Genomic DNA, 19,252 nt, shown 5'->3' on the forward strand with positions numbered 1-19,252 from the left:
TTTTTTGTATTAAGATTTGTGATCGAGATTTTACGTAAAATAGTCATAGAACTTTAGAACTGAGGGTAATCTTAGGGATAGCTGAATCAGAAAGTTGTTAGTAATTGGGCAATTAGCGTGATTTATAGTGCTTTAGAGTTGAGTGGTGTTAAGGTTGAATACAAGACTGCTTTTCTTTTTTTTTTTTTAAATATATGTGCTGTCCTGTAGGCATTATTGCTCCATTTACAGAGCACAGGCAGAGTAGATGTAACATAATTCTTCTTTTTTTTAAAAAAATTTATTTATTTTTGTCTGCGTTGGGTCTTTGTTACTGCGTGCGGGCTTTCTCTAGTTGCGGCGAGCGGGGGCTACTCTTTGTTGCGGTGCGCAGGCTTCTCATTGAGGTGGCTTCTCTTGTTGCCGAGCACGGGCCCTAGGCGCGTAGGCTTCAGTAGTTGCGGCGCGCAGGCTCGGTAGTTGTGGCTCGTGGGCTCTAGAGCGCAGGCTCAGTAGCTGTGGCGCACGGGCTTAGTTGCTCCACGGCGTGTGGGATCTTCCTGGACCAGGGCTCGCACCCATGTCTCCTGCATTGGCAGGCGGATTCTTAACCACTGCGCCACCAGGGAAGTCCCACAAAGACTGCTTTTCCTGTGGTATTAAACTGCTTCTTTTTCAAGACAGAGTATAAACATGGTAGCCCATTTTAGGGGAGAAAATTGTGCCAAGTTAAGTCGGTGTAGTTTTCCATTATCCTTGACCCCAGCTTGCTTACTACTTGATAGATAGATGTAGGAGTCAGGACACAGAGGATGTGTCAGGTTCAAGGTGAGAATGAGATCAAGGAGTGAAATAGAAGTTTGGGTCTAAGAACAAACTAATTGACAGATATCATTTTTTTAAAAAGGTTGAAATAAATTTTAGGCTGAGGAACTTTTATTTTAATAAAAGCACCACAGTGGAATTTTGATTTTTGGAAGTAGAAGATTCTGGTGTATTTGACTGAAATTTTCCTCTTATCTTACAGTGAAAAAGGCAATACTGTTCCCGGATATGATTTTTTGGTGAATTCTGTCTGGCCAGAAATAGTACGAGGATTAGAAGAAAAATTGCCCTCACTTTTTAATCCTGGGAATCCCGATGCCTTTCACCAGGTACCTTTTCCTCCATCGTCTTGATTCTTGAAGATGTTAAGCTGAGACTTTAGGATAATCATATCTTTTCTGCACAGTCTTGGTTCTGTGGTTTTAGGAAAAACCACGGTCTGAGTTATGTAGCAAGCATTTACCTTAAAACACACACTGTTTTATTCAAGTCAGTCTCTGATAACTTCAAGGACTAAGAATATTTTTTAGAATGTAAAGTAAAATTCAGCCTAGATGCAGTTGGGACTAGATATGAATATTCTAATTTTAAAAAAGAACCTAAGGACCATTTAAAAACAAGGCTGTTTGCAGTTGTTTTCCATGAAAAATTAAGTTTGTAGATCTCTACTGTATCGTTTTGAAGGAAAACGAAATATTGGGTTGGATTTTAAAATGCAATATGTAAGTGTCCTCTATAATTTGAAAGATTAGGAGGCCTTGATATTTTCATTTCTTAAAAAAAAAAACATCATTTAAAAGACTTCATGGTTGATATTTCAGAAGTAGACTCGTATGTTAATTTTCCGTTGTACCATTTTTTAAAGATAGTACGTAGTGTCCTGGAGAAGAATAAAGGCTCTCGGCCAGGTGGCCTGAGTCCGTGCCCAGCTCCCCTGCTCAGTACTCGTGTTGCTCAGCCCCTCGGCGCCTCTCCTCTCCTTCCTGCTCTGGATTTTGATTTTTGGTTTTTCGATTGTTTTATTCAACATGACAATCTTTGTCTTTTAATTAGGTAATTTGTTAAATTTACAATGATCGTAGTGACTGATGTATTTGGGGTTTCTTTGGTTCTTCCTATTTGTCCCATTTTTCTTCCTTCTTTTCCTTTCTCCCTTTTTTTCTTTCCTTTTCCGCCTTCTCTGTATTTTGGACTTTTGGGGATTTGTTTTCCTCATTTATTCTGTTTTTCCCCTCTACTAATTTGGAAGTTCTACCCTTTATTTCTTTATGTATTAAGTAACATTAGTGGTTACTTAACAGAATCTAAAGCTCACTGGTGTTCTTCAGCCTCCCAAACAGCACAGGGATCTTAGAGTACTTTGATGCCAGTCACCCCATTCCATAGTATCTATTACTGTTTCCAGGGTCTTATTTCTATTTTGATTTTCTTTATCCCCCAAATAGGGCGTTATTTTTATTGTTTTACGTGGTCATCATTCTCCTCTCAGAATTATTCCACATGTTTATCATTTCCTTTGCTTCCTGTTCCTTCTTGGATGTTAGACCTTCTTTCTTGGATCATTTTCCTTCCTCCTGAAATTCATCTATTAGCAGGGCCTGGTGATAATAAATTTCACTTCTTTGTGATAAACCCTCAGTTTGTATGTCTGACAATAACTTTATACCTTTTGTGTTTGAAAGGTAGTTTTGATGGAAGTAGAATTCTCTGCGCTTTGCACATTGTCTCTTGACTTCCGTTATGAAAATAGTTATTGTTGTTTCTTTGTAGTTATCATGCCGTCTCTCCCAAATCTTGCCTGTGACTCTAGTGTGCTGTTTCATTATGAGAATCTAGTGTGGGCTTCTTTTTCTTTATTGTATTTAGGATTTGTTGGGTTTCCTGAATCTGAGGATTGGTGGTTTTTTAATCAGCTCTGTATCATTTTTATTCATTAACTCTTCAGTTGTGCTTTTCTCTCATTCCTCTATTATTTTCTTGTAGAACTTTTGATTAGACTTCCTCACTTTATCCTTTGTGTTTGCTGAATTCACTTTTTAATTTTTTGTCTCTTTGTGCTCATTCTGGATAATTTCTCGGGACTTTTCTTCTAGTTCACTGATTCCTTCTTCAGATTTGTCTAAACTCCTTTTCACCTGTTTCTAGTTTACCCTTACGTTCGTTTCTAGAAGTTCTGTTTGCTTCTTTTTCTAACTCTGCTTGGTCAAATTGCTTATTGATTTTTAAAGTGTAGAGAGGCACAAGGTGAGTGTGGTGAGCCTGGGGCCTGGTAGACTTCAAAACAGGTAAGACAACAAATTGGGAGCTTTATTATCCCAGAAATACCACTGATCTGTTCTCTTGGCCCGTGTTACAGTGTGTTGAACAATATGAGGTCTTAAGCATTAGCTGTTTAAGACCCTTTTCATTCCTCTTTAGAGAATCATTTTGATCGTGTTAGGCTCAGGAGATTTTTCAGCTCAGAAATGAAGCTTTCTGATAGAGTGTCGACTTGAGAATTCTAAACCAATACTTAACGTTTGCGGGTACAAACATTTCTTGCAAGAAATGCTTTCAGCTTTCAGTTTTAATGGGACATGCTTTTGTGAAGAGAAAAATATTTTTGTATTTTTTCAACACCCATTATATGCAGGGGTATAGTTTTATCCCAAAAGGGATGAGTAATACCTTTCTTTGTCTCAACTCCACACATGTAGACCACACTCAGGGGATTCAGTAAGTGTAGCTCAAAACCAGTTGAAAGAAATGGAACACCTGTGGTGGTGTTACTGCACTAAAATTCCCACATGAGCCCAGACATCATCCCATTCGGGTGATTGGTTTGGTGACCCAGAACAGAGTCCCTCTTAATGAGAAGCACGTGGGAAGTCCTGCGGTGTCCTCCCCAGAGCCTGGGGACTGGGGAGTAGGGCCCTCGCCAAGGAATGTGCAACCGCAGCTTTGCACTGCTGGCTGGCGAGGGTTCTGTTTCCCCTGTTTCCTTCCTTTGTTTCCGGGTAAATTCTCTCTGAGCCTGAGCAGAAGAGGAAGCGTCGTTTATAAAATGGGGATGATATAGAAGTAGTTACCGGGTAGGGCAGTTTTCTGGGTTAAAGTAAGTAAGACAATTTTAAGCACTGTGTGAGGATGATAAATATTAAGTGTTAGCTTCTGCTCTTAATGGTGTTGTTAGATTCCTCCTGTCAGTCTTCATGCTGTGCCATCTATAAAAAGGATGTAATTACTCACATGGTTTGAGTCTTTCTTTCCTTTTTAAAATTTTCTACTTCTTCTTCTGGAGAGGCAATGAAAATTATACCACTTAATCTGCAATCTCTTGTGATTCCAGTGGACTGGGTTAGGGGTGCCCTAGAAGATGGGGGAGAGCTGTCGCTTAAAGACCACTGGACTTAGGATGCCTGGGTCTCCTGACGGGCTTGCCACCTAGGACCTTGAGCACGTCACAGAACCACTTTGGGCATTACTTGATCTTTAAGCAGGGACCTTGGAAGGAAGATCCCATAAGGTCCTTAGCAGATCCAGAAACTATGATTCTGTGTGTTGATCTTTATCTTGATTATAGCTTTTTTCACTATATGATCCCAGTTCTGGTTAGTTCACTTAAAATGAAAATGCCACCTGTTTGTTCTTATTTTAGAAATATACCATAAGTATGGATTTTGTAAGAACATTTGAACGGCAATGTGGATCACAGGCCAGTGTAAAAAGATTAAGAGCACATCCCGCCTATCAGAGCTTCAATAATAAGTGGAACTTGCCTGTGTATTTTCAAATAAGGTCAGTAATTTACCCCCCCCCACCTCCACCCTTCTAAAATAGAATTTGAGCACGAGTTAAGTATGTTGGCTCCAGCTAACGGCCCCTTCTTGATCATCACACTGTTCTTTGGGAAACAAAATGTAGAGTGGAAGTGCACAGGAAGTATCGTGATTGCCAGAGTTCTGGCTTGTACGACAGAAAGATAAGTCTTACTCCTTGGTCGTCAGACAACTGAGAACACTAGACTCAGAGTGAGCTAGACCAGGCCTGGCTTCATTCCCACGTGCTACGTCCTCGTTCGTCGTGAAGAGACAGAAAGAGCGGGTCACCTAGCAGCTCTTTCTCCCCGTTTTCCTCTCTCATCACCTGCTTCAAATAGCAGACCTACCCTGCATTTGTTGTTTTGCTCATCTGGAACATTTTTTGTCCTCAGAGGGAGTCGGGAGAAGTATTCTCTCTTAGAGTAGTCTCTGTGGCTGATTCCGTCTTAGCAATTGATAGTAATTCTACCTATTGTTTTGGATTCCTTTATAATACTTTGTGACATTTTTTCTCTCTATCTGGAAGACGCTGACACTTTTCTTCCAGATGTCATAATGATATCACCTGTGTCAGTAAGTGGTTCTGTAGACTGTTTGGGGAAATTTAGGATAAATTTTTAACAATATATGTTCCCTTAGAAGAATAGGTGATAATAGCCGTTTCTGCAGATTCTCTTGAGTGAGATCACAGTAAGCTCCTCCATAGAACGGCGTTAACGAGAGCATTTGAGCTAGAATGCTCTTTAAAGACTCAGGCTTTTTGTTTAAATTGTTGGATGTTTTCATTAATTATGATGCAGTCCTTCCCCAGGGTTCTAAGGAATAATTACAGAGGGAAATATACTAGGAACTAGATACCTTGATTTGTAATTACTCACCATGATTGAGAATGTATGTAATCATCTTTTGATAATGGAATCGTAACTGTCAGCCTGTTAGTAAGATGCCCTTTTACACACAATACTGGCTTTTATGCTTAATTTTTCAAGGTTACATTCATTATCCTGTAGGTAGGAAATTAAGGATTTTTTTGTGTGTAAGATATTCATGGACTGCATGGGAAGTAATCATTACGTGATGATCAAAACTAAGCCAGGGCAAGAAGCCCTTTTGGTTTGTGAGAAGAATTTAAAATGGTGAAACATCATTTTATAGCGTAAGACTGCAGCAGAGAAATAATGTTTCAACTGTCCCATGTCTTTTGTAGTCCAGGTTCAAAGTTAGATTGCTTTAGATATCCAATGCCATCAGCCCATACTCCCGTCTACTGCCTCTGAACCCCTCTTTTCTAGTCATTTTCCCCGGACCCCAGGGCCCCATGCTTGGTAATCTTGCACTGTCACCTTGCTTCCTGGAGCTCTGGGCCCCGCAGGGACGGCACAGCCCGGCCTCGGCAGGTTCTCCTCTCATTATACGTTCTCTCAAAGCTGGTGATTGAGCCTTAAACTCTGTCGGAACTCAGCCAGTTCCCTGAAAGACATTTTCACCTTCAGCAGATTTTAGCCATAGCATTCAAAGGGATTGGTTAACTTTTCTTTGTAAACAGTTTTATTTAAAATGTATAAAATTTTTAAAAAATTATGTTTGAGTTATGAAGTGTGGAACTTCATAACTTTCAGTACATTTGTTTTTCCATTTAAGAAATAAATTCAAGTAATACTTTATAGGACACCGTTCTGTTGATTTTTATCAGGCATTAGATTGTTTATTCTGAGGGATGACAACGTTTTGCGAACACCGCTGGGGTCAGAGTTGTAGTGTTACCTGATTCACCTCAGGGTCATTTAAAGTAAACCTAAAGCCAGTGGGGTGATGATGTGTTGACATGTTTCTAGGAAGAAGTATTAATATTGCTCCCCCAGTAACAGGTGGATGCTCCCGGGTCTGACTCTATGCCTGCATCCCCGTCACCTTCAGGAAAAAGGCAGCCCTGGCCCACACACACCGTTCTGTGAGCACTTGTGCACCCCTCCTGCCCCTGGTACCCTACTGTGTCTGCGCTTCATTTGTTCTTACAGGAGTATCGGAAAGTAGGCTTAGGACTCCGTTTCTCATAGGAAGAGATTAAATGTACATGTGCTCAGAACAGTCTCAAATGGTAGCGAATCAGCGGCTGCCTGGAAACTGGGCTGGTCGCCCTTTAAATGCCACAGGCAAAGTGTTAGGTCTTTTTGAATTGAAATCTCGCTAGAATGTTATATGCTCCCAGGACGGTCACATGTGTGTTCTGTGTCTGTCACATTCAGCACGCACTGAGCATGGTGTAGCTCCTTTATGACGTGGAGTCCGTGTGGCACTAACGTACCTTCCTTTCCCTCCACCCTCCGCAAGAGTGTGCCTGCGCGAAGTAGAGACATGCGTTGGGAAGTGCGTCTCCAGACCCTCCCCAAACCCAAATGTAAGAATTTGGGAGTGTTTGTATCTGGGGTTGCCTTTCTTACAAATCTCCTATCAAGAGTAGACTAGCATCCCATATACACATGAAGACTACAGCACAACTTTTCAAATTCCACCAACGTAACGTCTCACTTTGTTTCTTTTTTAAGAAGTATAACGTATCACTTCAATCCTGGAAGTTACTGCCCAGCAAGGCTGTGCCAGGGGCTGGTGCTGGGCTCCTGGCCCTTGGGGGCTAAGGGGACAGCTGGGTCACGTGACATAGCTTTCCTTTCAAGGGTCCAACAGCTGGTCCCACACAGTCAGCACGTCTGTGTGAAATGCACTGGTGTCGGGTCTGCTGCATTTTTCTTGCACTTTGTCGTTTGTGTGTTTATCAGAATTGTCACAGACGTACATATGATTTGATCCCGTGTCTTTACTTACACTGAATTATACCTGCTCTTCTCCTGGCTGCAGAGCTTCGAGCTGACCTCTCTTCCTGCTGCGCGTTTACAGGCCCTTCCCTTCCTTGGGGCCTGGTGTTCCCTGTTGTGAATGGTGCTGTGTTAGCTGTCAGGCCTTTTCCGTGTTTTGTGTGGATTTGGAGGAAAGGTGGGCTGAGGGGCTGAGGCTGACGCAGGTGCTGGTTTGCTCCCTCCACTGCGGGGCAGCCCCTCCCCGTCCTCACTGTGCTCGGGGCCACCGCCTCCTTCGCTGGGCCCCGGCGCTCTCTTCTGTTCCCCGCTTGCCTTCTATCACTTGCTCTCTCTCTGCCTCTCCCTGCTGCTTGGAGTGACTAGCCTTTCGCAGGCTTCACGGGGCAGAGGGTGAGTCCTTTCCCTCCCTGTGGTGTAGGGACGCTGCAGGCACCGGCCAGCTCCAGTGGCCAGGGCAGTCCAGAGTCCTCCGCTGTGAGCCACTCGCACCTTTGTGGCGGACGGGGCGGCTGCTCCTTGTGTGAAGTGCTTTTACTCCTGAAAACCAGTCTCTGAACTGCTTTTAAAAAGCACGTGAGTGCTATCCAAAAACCAGAATTACGACTTCAGTAAATTGAAGCATGGGTCAGAATTTATTGCTAGCAAAGGAACTAGCAGGTGACAGAAGAGGGTATGGCAAAGAAAGTATGAAGATGGAAGAGCTATATAGTTGGGAAGAAAGATGCTACGTAAGCAGCCAGTTAAGGAAATACACACGCACGCACACACACAGTTTTCATTTCAGAGTCATAAAAATGTGTCCACACTAGTCATTAAAATAGAAGTCTGTGACAGGATGGTATGAGGGGACAAGTGGGCCAGCAGAGGAAAAAGAAAACCCATCAGGAAGCAGATCTTGAGCCTCGGGGCCGGTGGGCCAGTTACCATGACAACGTGAGAGACCAGCAGCAGATGTTCGAGGAGCGCCAGGCAGAGAGCTGTTCTGGTGTGATCGCCTCTACCTTCGGTGATTTTTCTCAAGCTGCGAACAAAGACACAGAATACAGCTTTCCCATTTCTTAGTTTGGGGGACATTCACTTTCTTCTGATAGGGCTGATGTAAGGGGATTGGAAAAACCAGTCTTACGGCCTTGAAGCGATTACCTGATTATAGCCGGTGGGACTTGCCAGAAATGGCTTCGTAGTGGATTAATTGAGACACGTTTATTTCCTGCTCGGTAAAAAAAAGTCTGGAGAACAGGCATCAGGGCTGGTGCGGCATCTCTGACAGCGCTGGCCTCACCAACAAGCCAGTGGAGGAAGGTCCTGTTTCGTGGGGAGAAGGGAGGATGGGTGGGACAGCCGCCTGCAGCAGAGAAAACAACAGTTTACGCTCTTGTTTTTCTCTCAGATTTAGAGAAATAGCGGGATCCTTAGAAGCAGCACTTACAGATGTCCTGGAAGACGCACCAGGTAACTTCCTCAAAGTGACAAATGACAGGCTGTCTCTGAGTTAAGTAGGCTCACCAAGTCATCTTGGGGATCTCAGTACCCTGGGGGCACTTTCACCTTTTCCTGTCTTCCAGTAAGTTAGACCCAAAGATGTACTTTAACTTCTTTTTTAAAAAAGGGTTTATAGGGCTTCCCTGGTGGCGCAGTGGTTGAGAGTCCGCCTGCCGATGCAGGGGACACGGGTTCGTGCCCCGTGAGCCGTGGCCGCTGAGCCTGCGCTTCCGGAGCCTGTGCTCCGCAACGGGAGAGGCCACGGCAGTGAGAGGCCCGCGTACCGCAAAGAAAAAAAAAAAAGGTTTATAGAGCTTCTTGCTGTACAGAGATGATAAAATCGCTGCTTTAAGAACACAGGAAAGAGACCTCATTTTCATTCCTCAGTATAACATGTCAAGGGGATATAACTGCTGCTGTGCTTAAGGGAGCAGCCCTTTTTGTAGCCAAGTGGCCACGCTCCGCTTCTCTCTGAAGCTGAGGTGAAGGACCACGGTGGCCTTCCCTCTGGGGGGGGGGGGGAATGGCTCACAGCGGGGGCTCCTTGCCCCGGGCCTCCAGAGCCCTTGGGCCAGTCCTGGGACGGTGCGCAGGTGACCAGGGTTAGGATACACTTTGCAGACACGTTTGCATCATTTGCATCCCTACAGCCTCGTTCACCTGTGTCACGTTGTAGCCATGCCCGGTGGCCTCTCACCTAGTAGGTGGCTGTTGCTATAGCCACAAGGGTCTTGGGGCAGCTCCGCTCCACTTTCTGCTCCCTTTCGTGCAGCCGAGTTCCATCTAAACTGCACTCTTTTAGCCTCAAAGTTAGTTTCCAGCTGTTTTTGCCAAAAATGGCCATATGTAATCGACATCCTGTGTTGAAATAGCATATTCAGGAGGGAAGGAGAAGACAGGACAAATTCAGAACCGAAGATGAAACCTTGCCGGTGACTGCCTCTCCAGCTTGTGTTTGTTGATTTGGTATGAAGTGCCTGCCGACGGACGATTTCTGAATGCCGTTTACGTTTAATGCTTATCAGATGCCTGGGAGGGGGAGTCATGTAAAATTAGAACCACCTCCCTAAAGCTTTGCTGACAACATAGGGTTCTTGAGAAGGCCGCTGCCTTCACTCTTGGGGTGTACGTTGAAGGTTTTAGCCGTTAGCCCTTCAGCTGAGATTCCTTAACCGTATGTTTTTTGTCTAGCTGGAAGTTCGTATTGCCTCTTGGCTTCTCACAGGACGTGGAGCAGCCTGCAGAGGTGTTGGTCTGACCAGATGTTCTTGCCGTTGCTGGTGCATCGTCTGTGGAGACTCACTCTGCAGATTCTCGCGCGGTACTCCGTGTTTGTCAAGGAGGTGAGGGCTGGCGGGTGGCTCATCCCTAATCGAGGCCGAAACGAATTAAGGATGGGTGAAGCTGAACGTGCTGGGAGTCTTAAAGGCCGTGTTGTCATGAGAGGTTGATGCGGGGACTGCAGGCCAGCTTCTCAGTTGCTACCCAGTTCCGCTTCTGGGTTTCCTTTTCACTCGTGCGTGTGGCCTCGAGGGGCGTCTGCTGTCACGTGGTCAGTGCTTTGTCGTTGGGAAAAGCCCTCACTGGCCACCTCATTTTTCCCTTCTGAAAACCAGGATCTTTGCCTCCAGACTAAAACAGAAATGCTCATTCAAATGAAAATGATTTTTAAAATGCGTACTTTAGTACCTAGTCTTTGGAAGTGTAAAAACTCCAAGTGGTTGAGATTAAAAGGTAGTAAAATTAATTAACCTTCCCTCCATTTCAGAAGTAGTAGTTGGATGCATTAAGCGTCCGCACGCCTCTGATGGTTTATTAGATATTGTGCGTAAGCCACGGGAGTACTCGTGTGGTCCGCTGCTGAGCCCCCAGCCCTGCCAGGCCCTGCGCCCGTGTCTCAGAGATGCCTGCTGCGCGGACAGCTCAGTGACAGACGCACCCCCCGGCCACAGCAAGGTGATGAGTATAAAAGATGTGAGCGGAAGCTTAGGGAAGACGACACGAGGAAGGCCTCATCCATGGAGAGGAAAGCACTCTGTCAGCTGGAGCAGAGGGCCTCAGTGGAAACAGCGCAGGCTTGAGACAGCGTCAGACCTTGGCTCTGCCACTCCTTATCTAATTTCGTGGTCTTAGGGAAATTGAGTCTCAGATTCTTCATCTGTAAAGGAGGAAAACAGCTTCTATCTGTGCTTGTCGTGAGGAGTAGAGAGAGGTTTGACCAGCAAACTGATAACCAAGGGGCCTGGCAGACAGGGGCGCTCCACGGCAGTTCCTTTCCTCCTCCGCCTTTGCCTCTCTCTGCTCAGAGGGGTCTCAGGAGACCACCGTGCTCCATGAAACTGTTCACGAAGACCGTGCAGTTCCTGGGCACGGTCGGGTTGGTACACTTCTGTTAGGCCTGGGCCTGCTACGCCACGCCCAAGCAAGATGCTAGCCAGCAGTTCTTCTCACATCCAGAATATTCCATTCTTTTCTCGATCCCAGTGCACGTCTCGTAGGTTTTTTTCCCTTGTAGCAAAAATCCATTATGCAAAGAACACTTCTGTCGTTTGTGTTATTTGAAGCATAATTAAGGTTTAGATTTTGATTTTTTTACCCTTATGATGATGAAAATTTATTAAGCAGATACCGTAAATTATTTACCTTAAGCAGTTAATTAATTTTTAAAATTTACTATGATGTTCCAGATCTTAATTTTCCTTTAGTTGAGGGGCCTGTTGTTTCATTTCTGCCCGTTACTTAAGGAGGGGAAATGCACATGGGGTTGCAGTTTGTCCTGTTTCTCTGTTTTCCACACCTGCCTGGGGAGAGGGTTGTGGTGTTTTGTCATGAGTGAACGTTCACTGAATCCTTTGTAGACAGCTGAGATTTTATGGTGAGTCATTGACCTGTATAAATGCTCATGTATCTTGCTGGTGGAAGCACATTTAATCGTTGAAACCCTTTTGTTCAGCTTTTACTCAGGCCCATCTCTAATGAAAGTGCCAAGGATATTAAAAAGCCTTCGGTAACTGGCAGCAAAGATCCCTCCGTCGCCCAAGGAAATTGCGAAGACCGAGGAAGCGGCCCTTCCGAGACGAAGCCCGTCGTCCCCATCTCCAGCACTCAGCTTGTTTACGTGGTCGCAGACCTGGACAGGCTTCAGGAGCAGGTGAGCCTGCATCCCGGAGGAGTTCTAAGTACCGGCTTCAGTGTTTGCAACGGCTGGCCTCACGGGGCTTAGAACTGTGGGCCCGGGGCACCCTGAGAGCACGTCCGTTCACCTCGCTTCTGGGTGTTGCTCCCGTTTCCCTGCCCGGCGTGCTCGCTCCCCCGTGCTTGCCAGTCCCGCCTAGGATGTGCTAGCCCGGAGCCTCGGCTTCCCTTCCAGCAGTGACGCCACAGTCTAGCAGCACGCCAGGCACCGCCGTTTTTTGCATTAGCTCCGCTTACTCTGTGCAGGCATGACCTTTAGTGGTTGGATTTTAATCGTTTCTAATTCACTTACCCAGTATTTCAGGGTAATATGTAATCTTCAGTTATACTTTGAAAGTGTTGACCTATTAACACTTCTTCCTGTTTTCTCCAAATAGATTCCATGTTCTTGCTTTTACCATTAACAGAACTTTGTGGGATGAATGTGTTTAAGTGCTGTGATATGTAATTCTGCTTTTCTCAAGTTTGAATATTTTGTGGTGCTTGGACAGATATTGTGTGTTTGGAGCAAAAACGTGGTCTTTACCATGCGTTTTTTTGGTACTGGGGAGAGCTGCAGAATAGAAAAGGATTCCGCATGTTTTCTGGGTCTGTTAATAGCCGTGAAAATGCAGTTTTCCATGCTGTTGGATTCTTTCATAGTGAAAGCATTAATTAGGAATTTTGTTTTCTTCTGATGAAAACCACTGGAAGTTCTGAGTTTAGTTTTATCGTTCATTGGTAATAGTCTAGAGTTCGTAGATGCATAAAGAATTGACTCTTCCTTTGATTTATAAAAAGTAACTGAATATATAAAGTGCATATTTATTTCAGCTTCCAGAGCTCTTGGAAACAATCAGGCCAAAACTTGAAGTGATTGGCTTTAAGAATTTTTCTTCTATCTCAGGTAAAAACGAATCTTTAGATTCAGCAAATCTTTGAATAAGAAATAATTTACAATAGAATTTTAGAGACTGTAGGATAAATTTTAACTAACCATTTTCTTCTCTAGTTGTAAGTCCTTGGTGGTTTCTGTATTCTGTTCTGTGTTTATAACTTCCTTGAATGAGATATGTTGTTTAATTCTAGTAATTCGATTTGATTTGGTTTGTTGTAGTATGCTCGCTAAATATGTTGACGGTATTTCAAATAGAATTCACCCCTGGGCCTGGATAGTGTGATTAAACACATGCTTCTGTGTGTGCAGCAGCCCTGGAGGACTCCCGGCTATCTCTGTCTGCCTGTGTGCCTGCCTTGAGTGACAGAGTCACCCAGGACTTGAGTGAGTCTTGCTTCAGTCACCTGAAAAGTGCCCTGGAGGTTCCCAGGCTGTACCGAAGAACCAACAAGGTCAGTGCCCTCACTGAAAAGGGTTTCGAGGTTGGGAAGTATATATCAGGAAGGCCAGAGAGGGAGGAAGTGGTTAGGCGAGGGACAGAAATAGGTTCCTGGGGGGAGAATCCGTCTCATGGAGAGAAACCCTATTCGTGAGAAGGGGGGGGCTCCTCAGTAGACGTGGCACAGACACAACTTAGGTCGTTGGACTTGCACAGCACGGACTTCTGGCCTTAAGGAAAAATCGTATTTTCAAAGACAGCATTTTAATAAAATACTTTGAAGTCTTACCCTTCTTTTGGTCTTCGTATCTTATACCTGAAAAGATTTGAATTTACCTTATTTCTTTTATATTGTCATTGGAAGTACCTGCTTTCTCCTGTCTTTTCCTGGGTAAGGTATAAAAAAAAGCTGCATTAAAAAATATTAAAGGCATTTATAAGGTGAAAAATTAAGCTCACACTGGTGTTCAAAGTCGAGTTCTGTGTCCTCACTTTGTAGAATGGGGATTTGGGGCGATTTGTTTTTACCAGCGTTTTAATTTTCCCTCTTGAACTCCCATTTTCATGCGTTTATTTATGCTCATTTCATTCTTGTCAGTTCTCACTTATTTTCCCTCTAGATTTTCTTTTCTCCCAGTTGGATAGTTGGATTTTAGGCCATTTACAACTGAAATTATTCTCAGGAACTGTGAGAATCTCCTGCAGCATTGTGCTCCTTTGGAATATCCCGGAGTTCCTACAGACACGCCTGGGCGGGGCCGCGTCTTTGTTGTGCGCTGAGCCTGCGGCCTGGTCTGCTGCTGTCTGGTCTGCTGCTGTCGGGGTTACTCGTCCCGCCCTGCCTGTGTTCTGGGTGCAGCGAGCGGCTGGGCTGAGTGCTGAGCTGAGACCCAGCTCACCCCCGCTGAGGCTGTTCTCCTTTTCCTTTTAAAATCTGGGACACTCCAGCAGAATTCCCATTTCTAGCAAGAGTACCTTATCTCCCGATTTTCTGGTCTGAAGTGGGAGAGACCTATCTTATTTTGCCAAATTCATTACTTTTCCTTTAGGAATCTAGCAACTTTCCCCTTTCTCTTCAAAGGGGTGTTACATTTACCGAGCGCTTGCATCGTAGGTCAGACACCGTGCTAGACTTCATACCCTCATTAGTCCTACAGAGTGAGTGCCCGTGTCCTTACTCAAGGATGAAGAAACCAAAGCTAAGAAAAGTCGGACACCCTAGATCCTAACCTCTCACATGGTGGTCTGTTGGCCAGCAGCGGATGGTCGCTGGTGGGAGCTTGTTAGAAATGTGCCATCGCAAAACTTGGCCCCGTTCCCCTCCCTGCGACACACACACACCGAATCAGACCCGGAATTAACGGGGTGGCCAGGTGATCTGTGTGGACAGCAGGTTAGGGAACCTGAGTCCAGTCGCTCCGGGCATCGTCCTCCCCGGCTGTCTCTCCACGGCTCCCTCTTGGTCTCCAGGGGTCTTTCTGTGGACAACGCTTGTATGTGTCTCAAAACTGGTACCTGCGTAATGCCCTTTTGAACGTGAGGTTTGGGTAACTTATTCTCTTTCTTCTTTTTTTTTTTTTTCTGTTCATCTTTAACCCCTACCAACGTTATTCCAGGAGGTGCCAACGACAGCCTCCTCTTATGTGGACAGTGCTCTGAAGCCGTTGTACCAGCTTCAGAGCGGGCACAAGGATAAGCTCAAACAAGCCATAATTCAGCAGTGGTTAGAAGGCGCTCTCTCTGAGAGCACGCATAAGTAAGTAACTTAAAAGCAGATTATTCTGGACTTGCTTAGAAAAGCCCTAAGTCAGACATCACTGGGACCATCACAGGCTGCTTGTAGATAAGGTAGTAAGAACATCCATTGGCCTCATCGCTGGACAAGGCAGGGTGCGGGCACTCAGTCCCTCCCCGACTGTGCTTGCTGCACCCCACCCAAGGCTCTGCCTGGCCTCTCCCAGCTCACACACCTTTCGGGGCCCAGGCACATTGCACAGTCCCCCTGGCACACTGCCTTGGACTGTCCTTAACGTCGCTCCATGCAGGAATGTTCTGCGAGTCCGGGCACGCTTTCTCCTTTCGGTCCTTTCTCTTCAGCTCTGTCAGTCCGTGATGGCTCCAGTCATGCCACGTAATCAGCAGACTTGCGCTGGGGAGACCCGTGTAATCGAGGAAGCGGAAACACTCATTGTGCAGCATAATTACAACTGTTGAAGGATGGGTGTCAGAATCCCAAAACTAATGAGGACGGGGGGGGGGTGTTCGGCATCACTGTGGGCGAGCATCTCTTCATTCCCAGCTCCCCCGACTTTTCCCCAGATCTAGCACCGAGCTATGTCACAAAGTATATTACTTGATTTTATTGTTGGGTTTGGTTTAATTATTAATTTTGCAGTACTGTTTTGTTTCTTTCGACCAGTTATGAGTTCAGCAGCATTTGTGAGTTAACTTAGAACGTAACAATGAGTTATAATACTCTTTCTGTGGGGAAATGTATTCCAAATGCCAAATAACCAGCTTGTAAACAAAATTTTGAAATATAACTCATTTATAATTTGGAAATTATATTGAAAATATTTAAAGGCAATTAGTTTTATTTAAAAGTTCTGAAATACTTTTTAAAAGATGAGCTGTTCTAGAACTGATGGTAAATGAGTTCGTTCCTTGCATTTGGGGAACGAGCTGCAGCTGTTCACCCTTGATACGAGAAAGGCAGTTTGGCCTGTGATTCTCGCTCAGTGCTCAGGACTGAGATTTTAGACAGAACTCATGTGCATAGTCGTTATGTTCCGAGAGGATGCAGTGCTGGACAGTCAAGACCCTGTTTTTCTTCCAGTCTTGAGAAACAGTATTTACCATGGCTGGTTGTTTTTTTTTTTTTTTTACTGGAACTGAATTTTTATCTTAAAAATCCCTGTTTTGGTCCACAAAGCTCGCGGGCGTGTTTGGCGTTGTGTCTCTTTCACCAGTCTGTGTGTCTCGTGCTCAAGGTACTATGAGACCGTGTCGGACGTCCTGAACTCCGTGAGGAAGATGGAGGAGAGCCTGAAGAGGCTGAAACAAGCCAGGAGGACCGCTCCCGCCACCCCCGCCGGGCCCAGTGGCGGCGGCATGAGTGACGACGACAAGATCAGGCTGCAGTTGGCCTTGGACGTCGCGTATTTAGGAGAGCAGGTGACCCGAGCACCGCCGTCCTTCCAGGGGGCCTGACTCCACATTCCGAGGGCCCGGCAGCCAGCTGGTGGTGCGCCTGAGCCCAGAGATGCTGGGAGGAACCGGGAGTCCATTCCCGGTGCTGGAAAAGAGGGCCAGGGCCCCAGACGCTTGAAGGAAGAGGATGGGCCCCTAGGGAACATGAGAAAGAAAAGACAGACTTTTTGAGGTCCAGGGAATTGACATCCTCTTGGCTCGCTGGCATTCATGTTCCCGAAGCCACTGGGGCTGTGCCCCTGGGCAGAGATGGTGTCCTTTTGGTCCACTGCCTGGAACGTGTCTGATACGTCCCGGGTGCCAGATGAGGGTCTTTTGAGGTATTTGTTAGTTTGACTTTAGGATAACTAGAGAAGAGTTAGGCCGTTGACTTCTCAGTGCGGTGCTTGAAAAATATCTCAGCACAGCTTCTTTGCTTCCCTGCCTGCATTTTGTAGGTTTTCTATAAAACACAGATTTTGGTGTCACAACGTGTGGACATTCACGTAGGTACTGTCACGTAGGGGCAGGTGTGGATTCCGCGCACAGCCTTCCATCCTCACAGACTGTCAGAGCTTTGGGGTGTTCAGAAACTGGCTTTGTCAACTGCTTAGGTTTTCTATAGCAGTAGATCCTCAAGGAAGACCTTTTTGCTAGAGAAAAAGTGGGATCATAACATTCCCATCAGAAGATGCCTTGTTTTCTAGTCACTCTTTCATACAGTTCAGAGTCATCACTAAAAATCTAAATTTTTCCCCTTTCGGGTGAATTTAGAGATGCATTCTGGCAGAAGTCCATTGCCTTGTTTCTTTATTTCTCAAGAGAAACTTAGAAGTCTTTTGACAGGCAGGAAAGTTGGTTATAGACACATGAAGAGCAAACAAGCAAAGGAGTTGTGGGCCGGGGAGGGAAAGAAAAGGCAGTCCTCGACCCCAGCCCCCCCAGACGAGCCACAGCACGCCGGCAGAGACTCGATACTCTGTCTGGGTTTTTCCAGGTCCGCTTGTGCACGCGTGCACGTGTAGTTCCTGACGGCTGTGGGGTTAAGGTGGGAGGGATGCTGCGTGCTGCATCTCTGGCACTGAAATAACCCACGGCAGCTGCTGTGCAAAGCTGTCTGACTGCACCCGCTTCTAAGAAAGGCTTGCGGACGACACACTAAGACGTGAAGGTCTCAGGCTGGTTGTTTTTTGAAAATGATTCAGTTAAAAAATTACTTTATTATTTCTCTTAGTGTGAATTTTCTCTTCCAGTCCGCAAAAGAGGCTCTTATCCTGGTGAGAGTCTGATTTAATGAACTGAGATAACTTAACACTGGCTTCTTAGAATGACCCCCCGAAATAAATTCTACAATAAGGAAATTCTTTTTTACTTCATTTATTTGAAAGGAAGAAATACCCTCCCAGTCACTAGGGAGCTGCCCTTTTCTGGTTCCGTGGAGGGTGAGGTGAGGGTGCATGTTTTGTTTCCTTCTTTGTAAGGGTCTTCTCCACGTTCAGCTCACATCGCAGTAACTTGATTCATCCCCGTGGTCTTTGCAGATCGAAAAGATAGGCCTGCGGACAAAGGACATAAGAAGCTTTCCAGCTCTTACAGAGCTTGTTGCCGCTGCGAAGGGCCAGGCAACGGCGGGGCAGCCTTAAGCATCTTGGAAGAGCCCAGGGGAGAGGAAGTCGGGCCTCGCGCCTGCACGGAAGAAAGCGGCTCTGTTCTCTCACGGCCTGCAGCCAAGAAGCGCTTGCACAGGTCCCAGCAACGCGCCAGGACGGCCTCCCACCGCAGCGTATTTGGGTTTTCTTTCACCCAAAAAGAATACAAAAACCTTTTTCCGTTGTATGGAAGATAGTTTTTAACTAAGACATTTGAAACTTTCTACTATAGTTTACAGAGCAAATTATTTTATTTTTATCGTAAATCTTAGCGTGGCAGAGCTGATTTCTAAACTGTGATTGAAGGAAATATATATATGAATATAAAAAGTCATCTCCCTGATCCTGCAGTTAGAAGTGGCCGGCTGCAGAGGGGTGACCATACTGTGTGCAAACGCCCTTCTCCACGATGCAAGTAACTGCCCACTTGCTGACTTTCTGGAAGACGCAGTCCTGGTGGCTCCCACTCCCCCGTTAGGCGTTCAGGAAGAGTGCGGGTCACCCAGGCCTCTGTCAGGAGCGAGAACCACCGGGGGGATCGGTCTCTTAAATAAAAGAAGAGTCTGCCAAAGCCTGTGCACCTGTAATGTGTGAATTCCGCACAAGTCAGATGCTCCTCGGCAGTCATGCCTCTGACGGCACGTCCCCTCTTCTTGGCACCTGCGGGGTCCTGTCCACCCAGAGCCTCCCTTCAGGCGCGTGGCAGTTCTGGTCCAGGGGAGGGTGACCCAACGCACCTTCCCGGCCACCGACGCCTGCGTGTCGGGGAGGGAGAAGAGTTGGGAGTGCTGGAAAGAGGTACTGAAAGCGCGTGGCTGGTTCGTCGGTTCGCAGGTTCACGCGCGTGCGAGCGCTCGTGCCGAGCCCGCCGACGATGCGAGAGCAGGTACGCCTCCTGCTCTGCCGTTGCGTTTCCTCGTGGCTCAGTCTGGTCGAAGGTTAGCTCTGTGGGGGAGAAGGGTGACCGGTAGTTAAGGGAGCAGACCTGGGAGGCATCAGCA

The 19,252-nt window shown here is 46.0% G+C and overlaps 1 protein-coding gene across 5 annotated transcripts in view; it reads left to right on the plus strand.

Annotated features, from left to right (window-relative positions):
- The window catches only part of COG2 (component of oligomeric golgi complex 2), a 41,946-nt gene extending 23,124 nt beyond the window's left edge, over nucleotides 1-18,822 (plus strand). Inside the window, exons 9-18 of one of the 5 annotated variants that reach the window (XM_032608209.1) lie at nucleotides 1,007-1,133; nucleotides 4,442-4,581; nucleotides 8,811-8,872; nucleotides 10,094-10,245; nucleotides 11,856-12,053; nucleotides 12,911-12,983; nucleotides 13,284-13,426; nucleotides 15,030-15,169; nucleotides 16,404-16,587; nucleotides 18,144-18,822. In XM_032608209.1, coding sequence (XP_032464100.1) covers nucleotides 1,007-1,133; nucleotides 4,442-4,581; nucleotides 8,811-8,872; nucleotides 10,094-10,245; nucleotides 11,856-12,053; nucleotides 12,911-12,983; nucleotides 13,284-13,426; nucleotides 15,030-15,169; nucleotides 16,404-16,587; nucleotides 18,144-18,245 — 1,321 coding nt within the window. In that variant the 3' untranslated portion in view covers nucleotides 18,246-18,822. The remainder of the gene's footprint in view (nucleotides 1-1,006; nucleotides 1,134-4,441; nucleotides 4,582-8,810; nucleotides 8,873-10,093; nucleotides 10,246-11,855; nucleotides 12,054-12,910; nucleotides 12,984-13,283; nucleotides 13,427-15,029; nucleotides 15,170-16,403; nucleotides 16,588-18,143) is intronic. The other 4 variants (XM_032608210.1, XM_032608211.1, XM_032608212.1 and 1 more) reach the window with 4 other exon arrangements.
- Nucleotides 18,823-19,252: the final 430 nt, after the last annotated feature.

Source organism: Phocoena sinus, chromosome 16 (assembly GCF_008692025.1).
Source record: "Phocoena sinus isolate mPhoSin1 chromosome 16, mPhoSin1.pri, whole genome shotgun sequence".
Taxonomy (NCBI): domain Eukaryota; kingdom Metazoa; phylum Chordata; class Mammalia; order Artiodactyla; family Phocoenidae; genus Phocoena; species Phocoena sinus.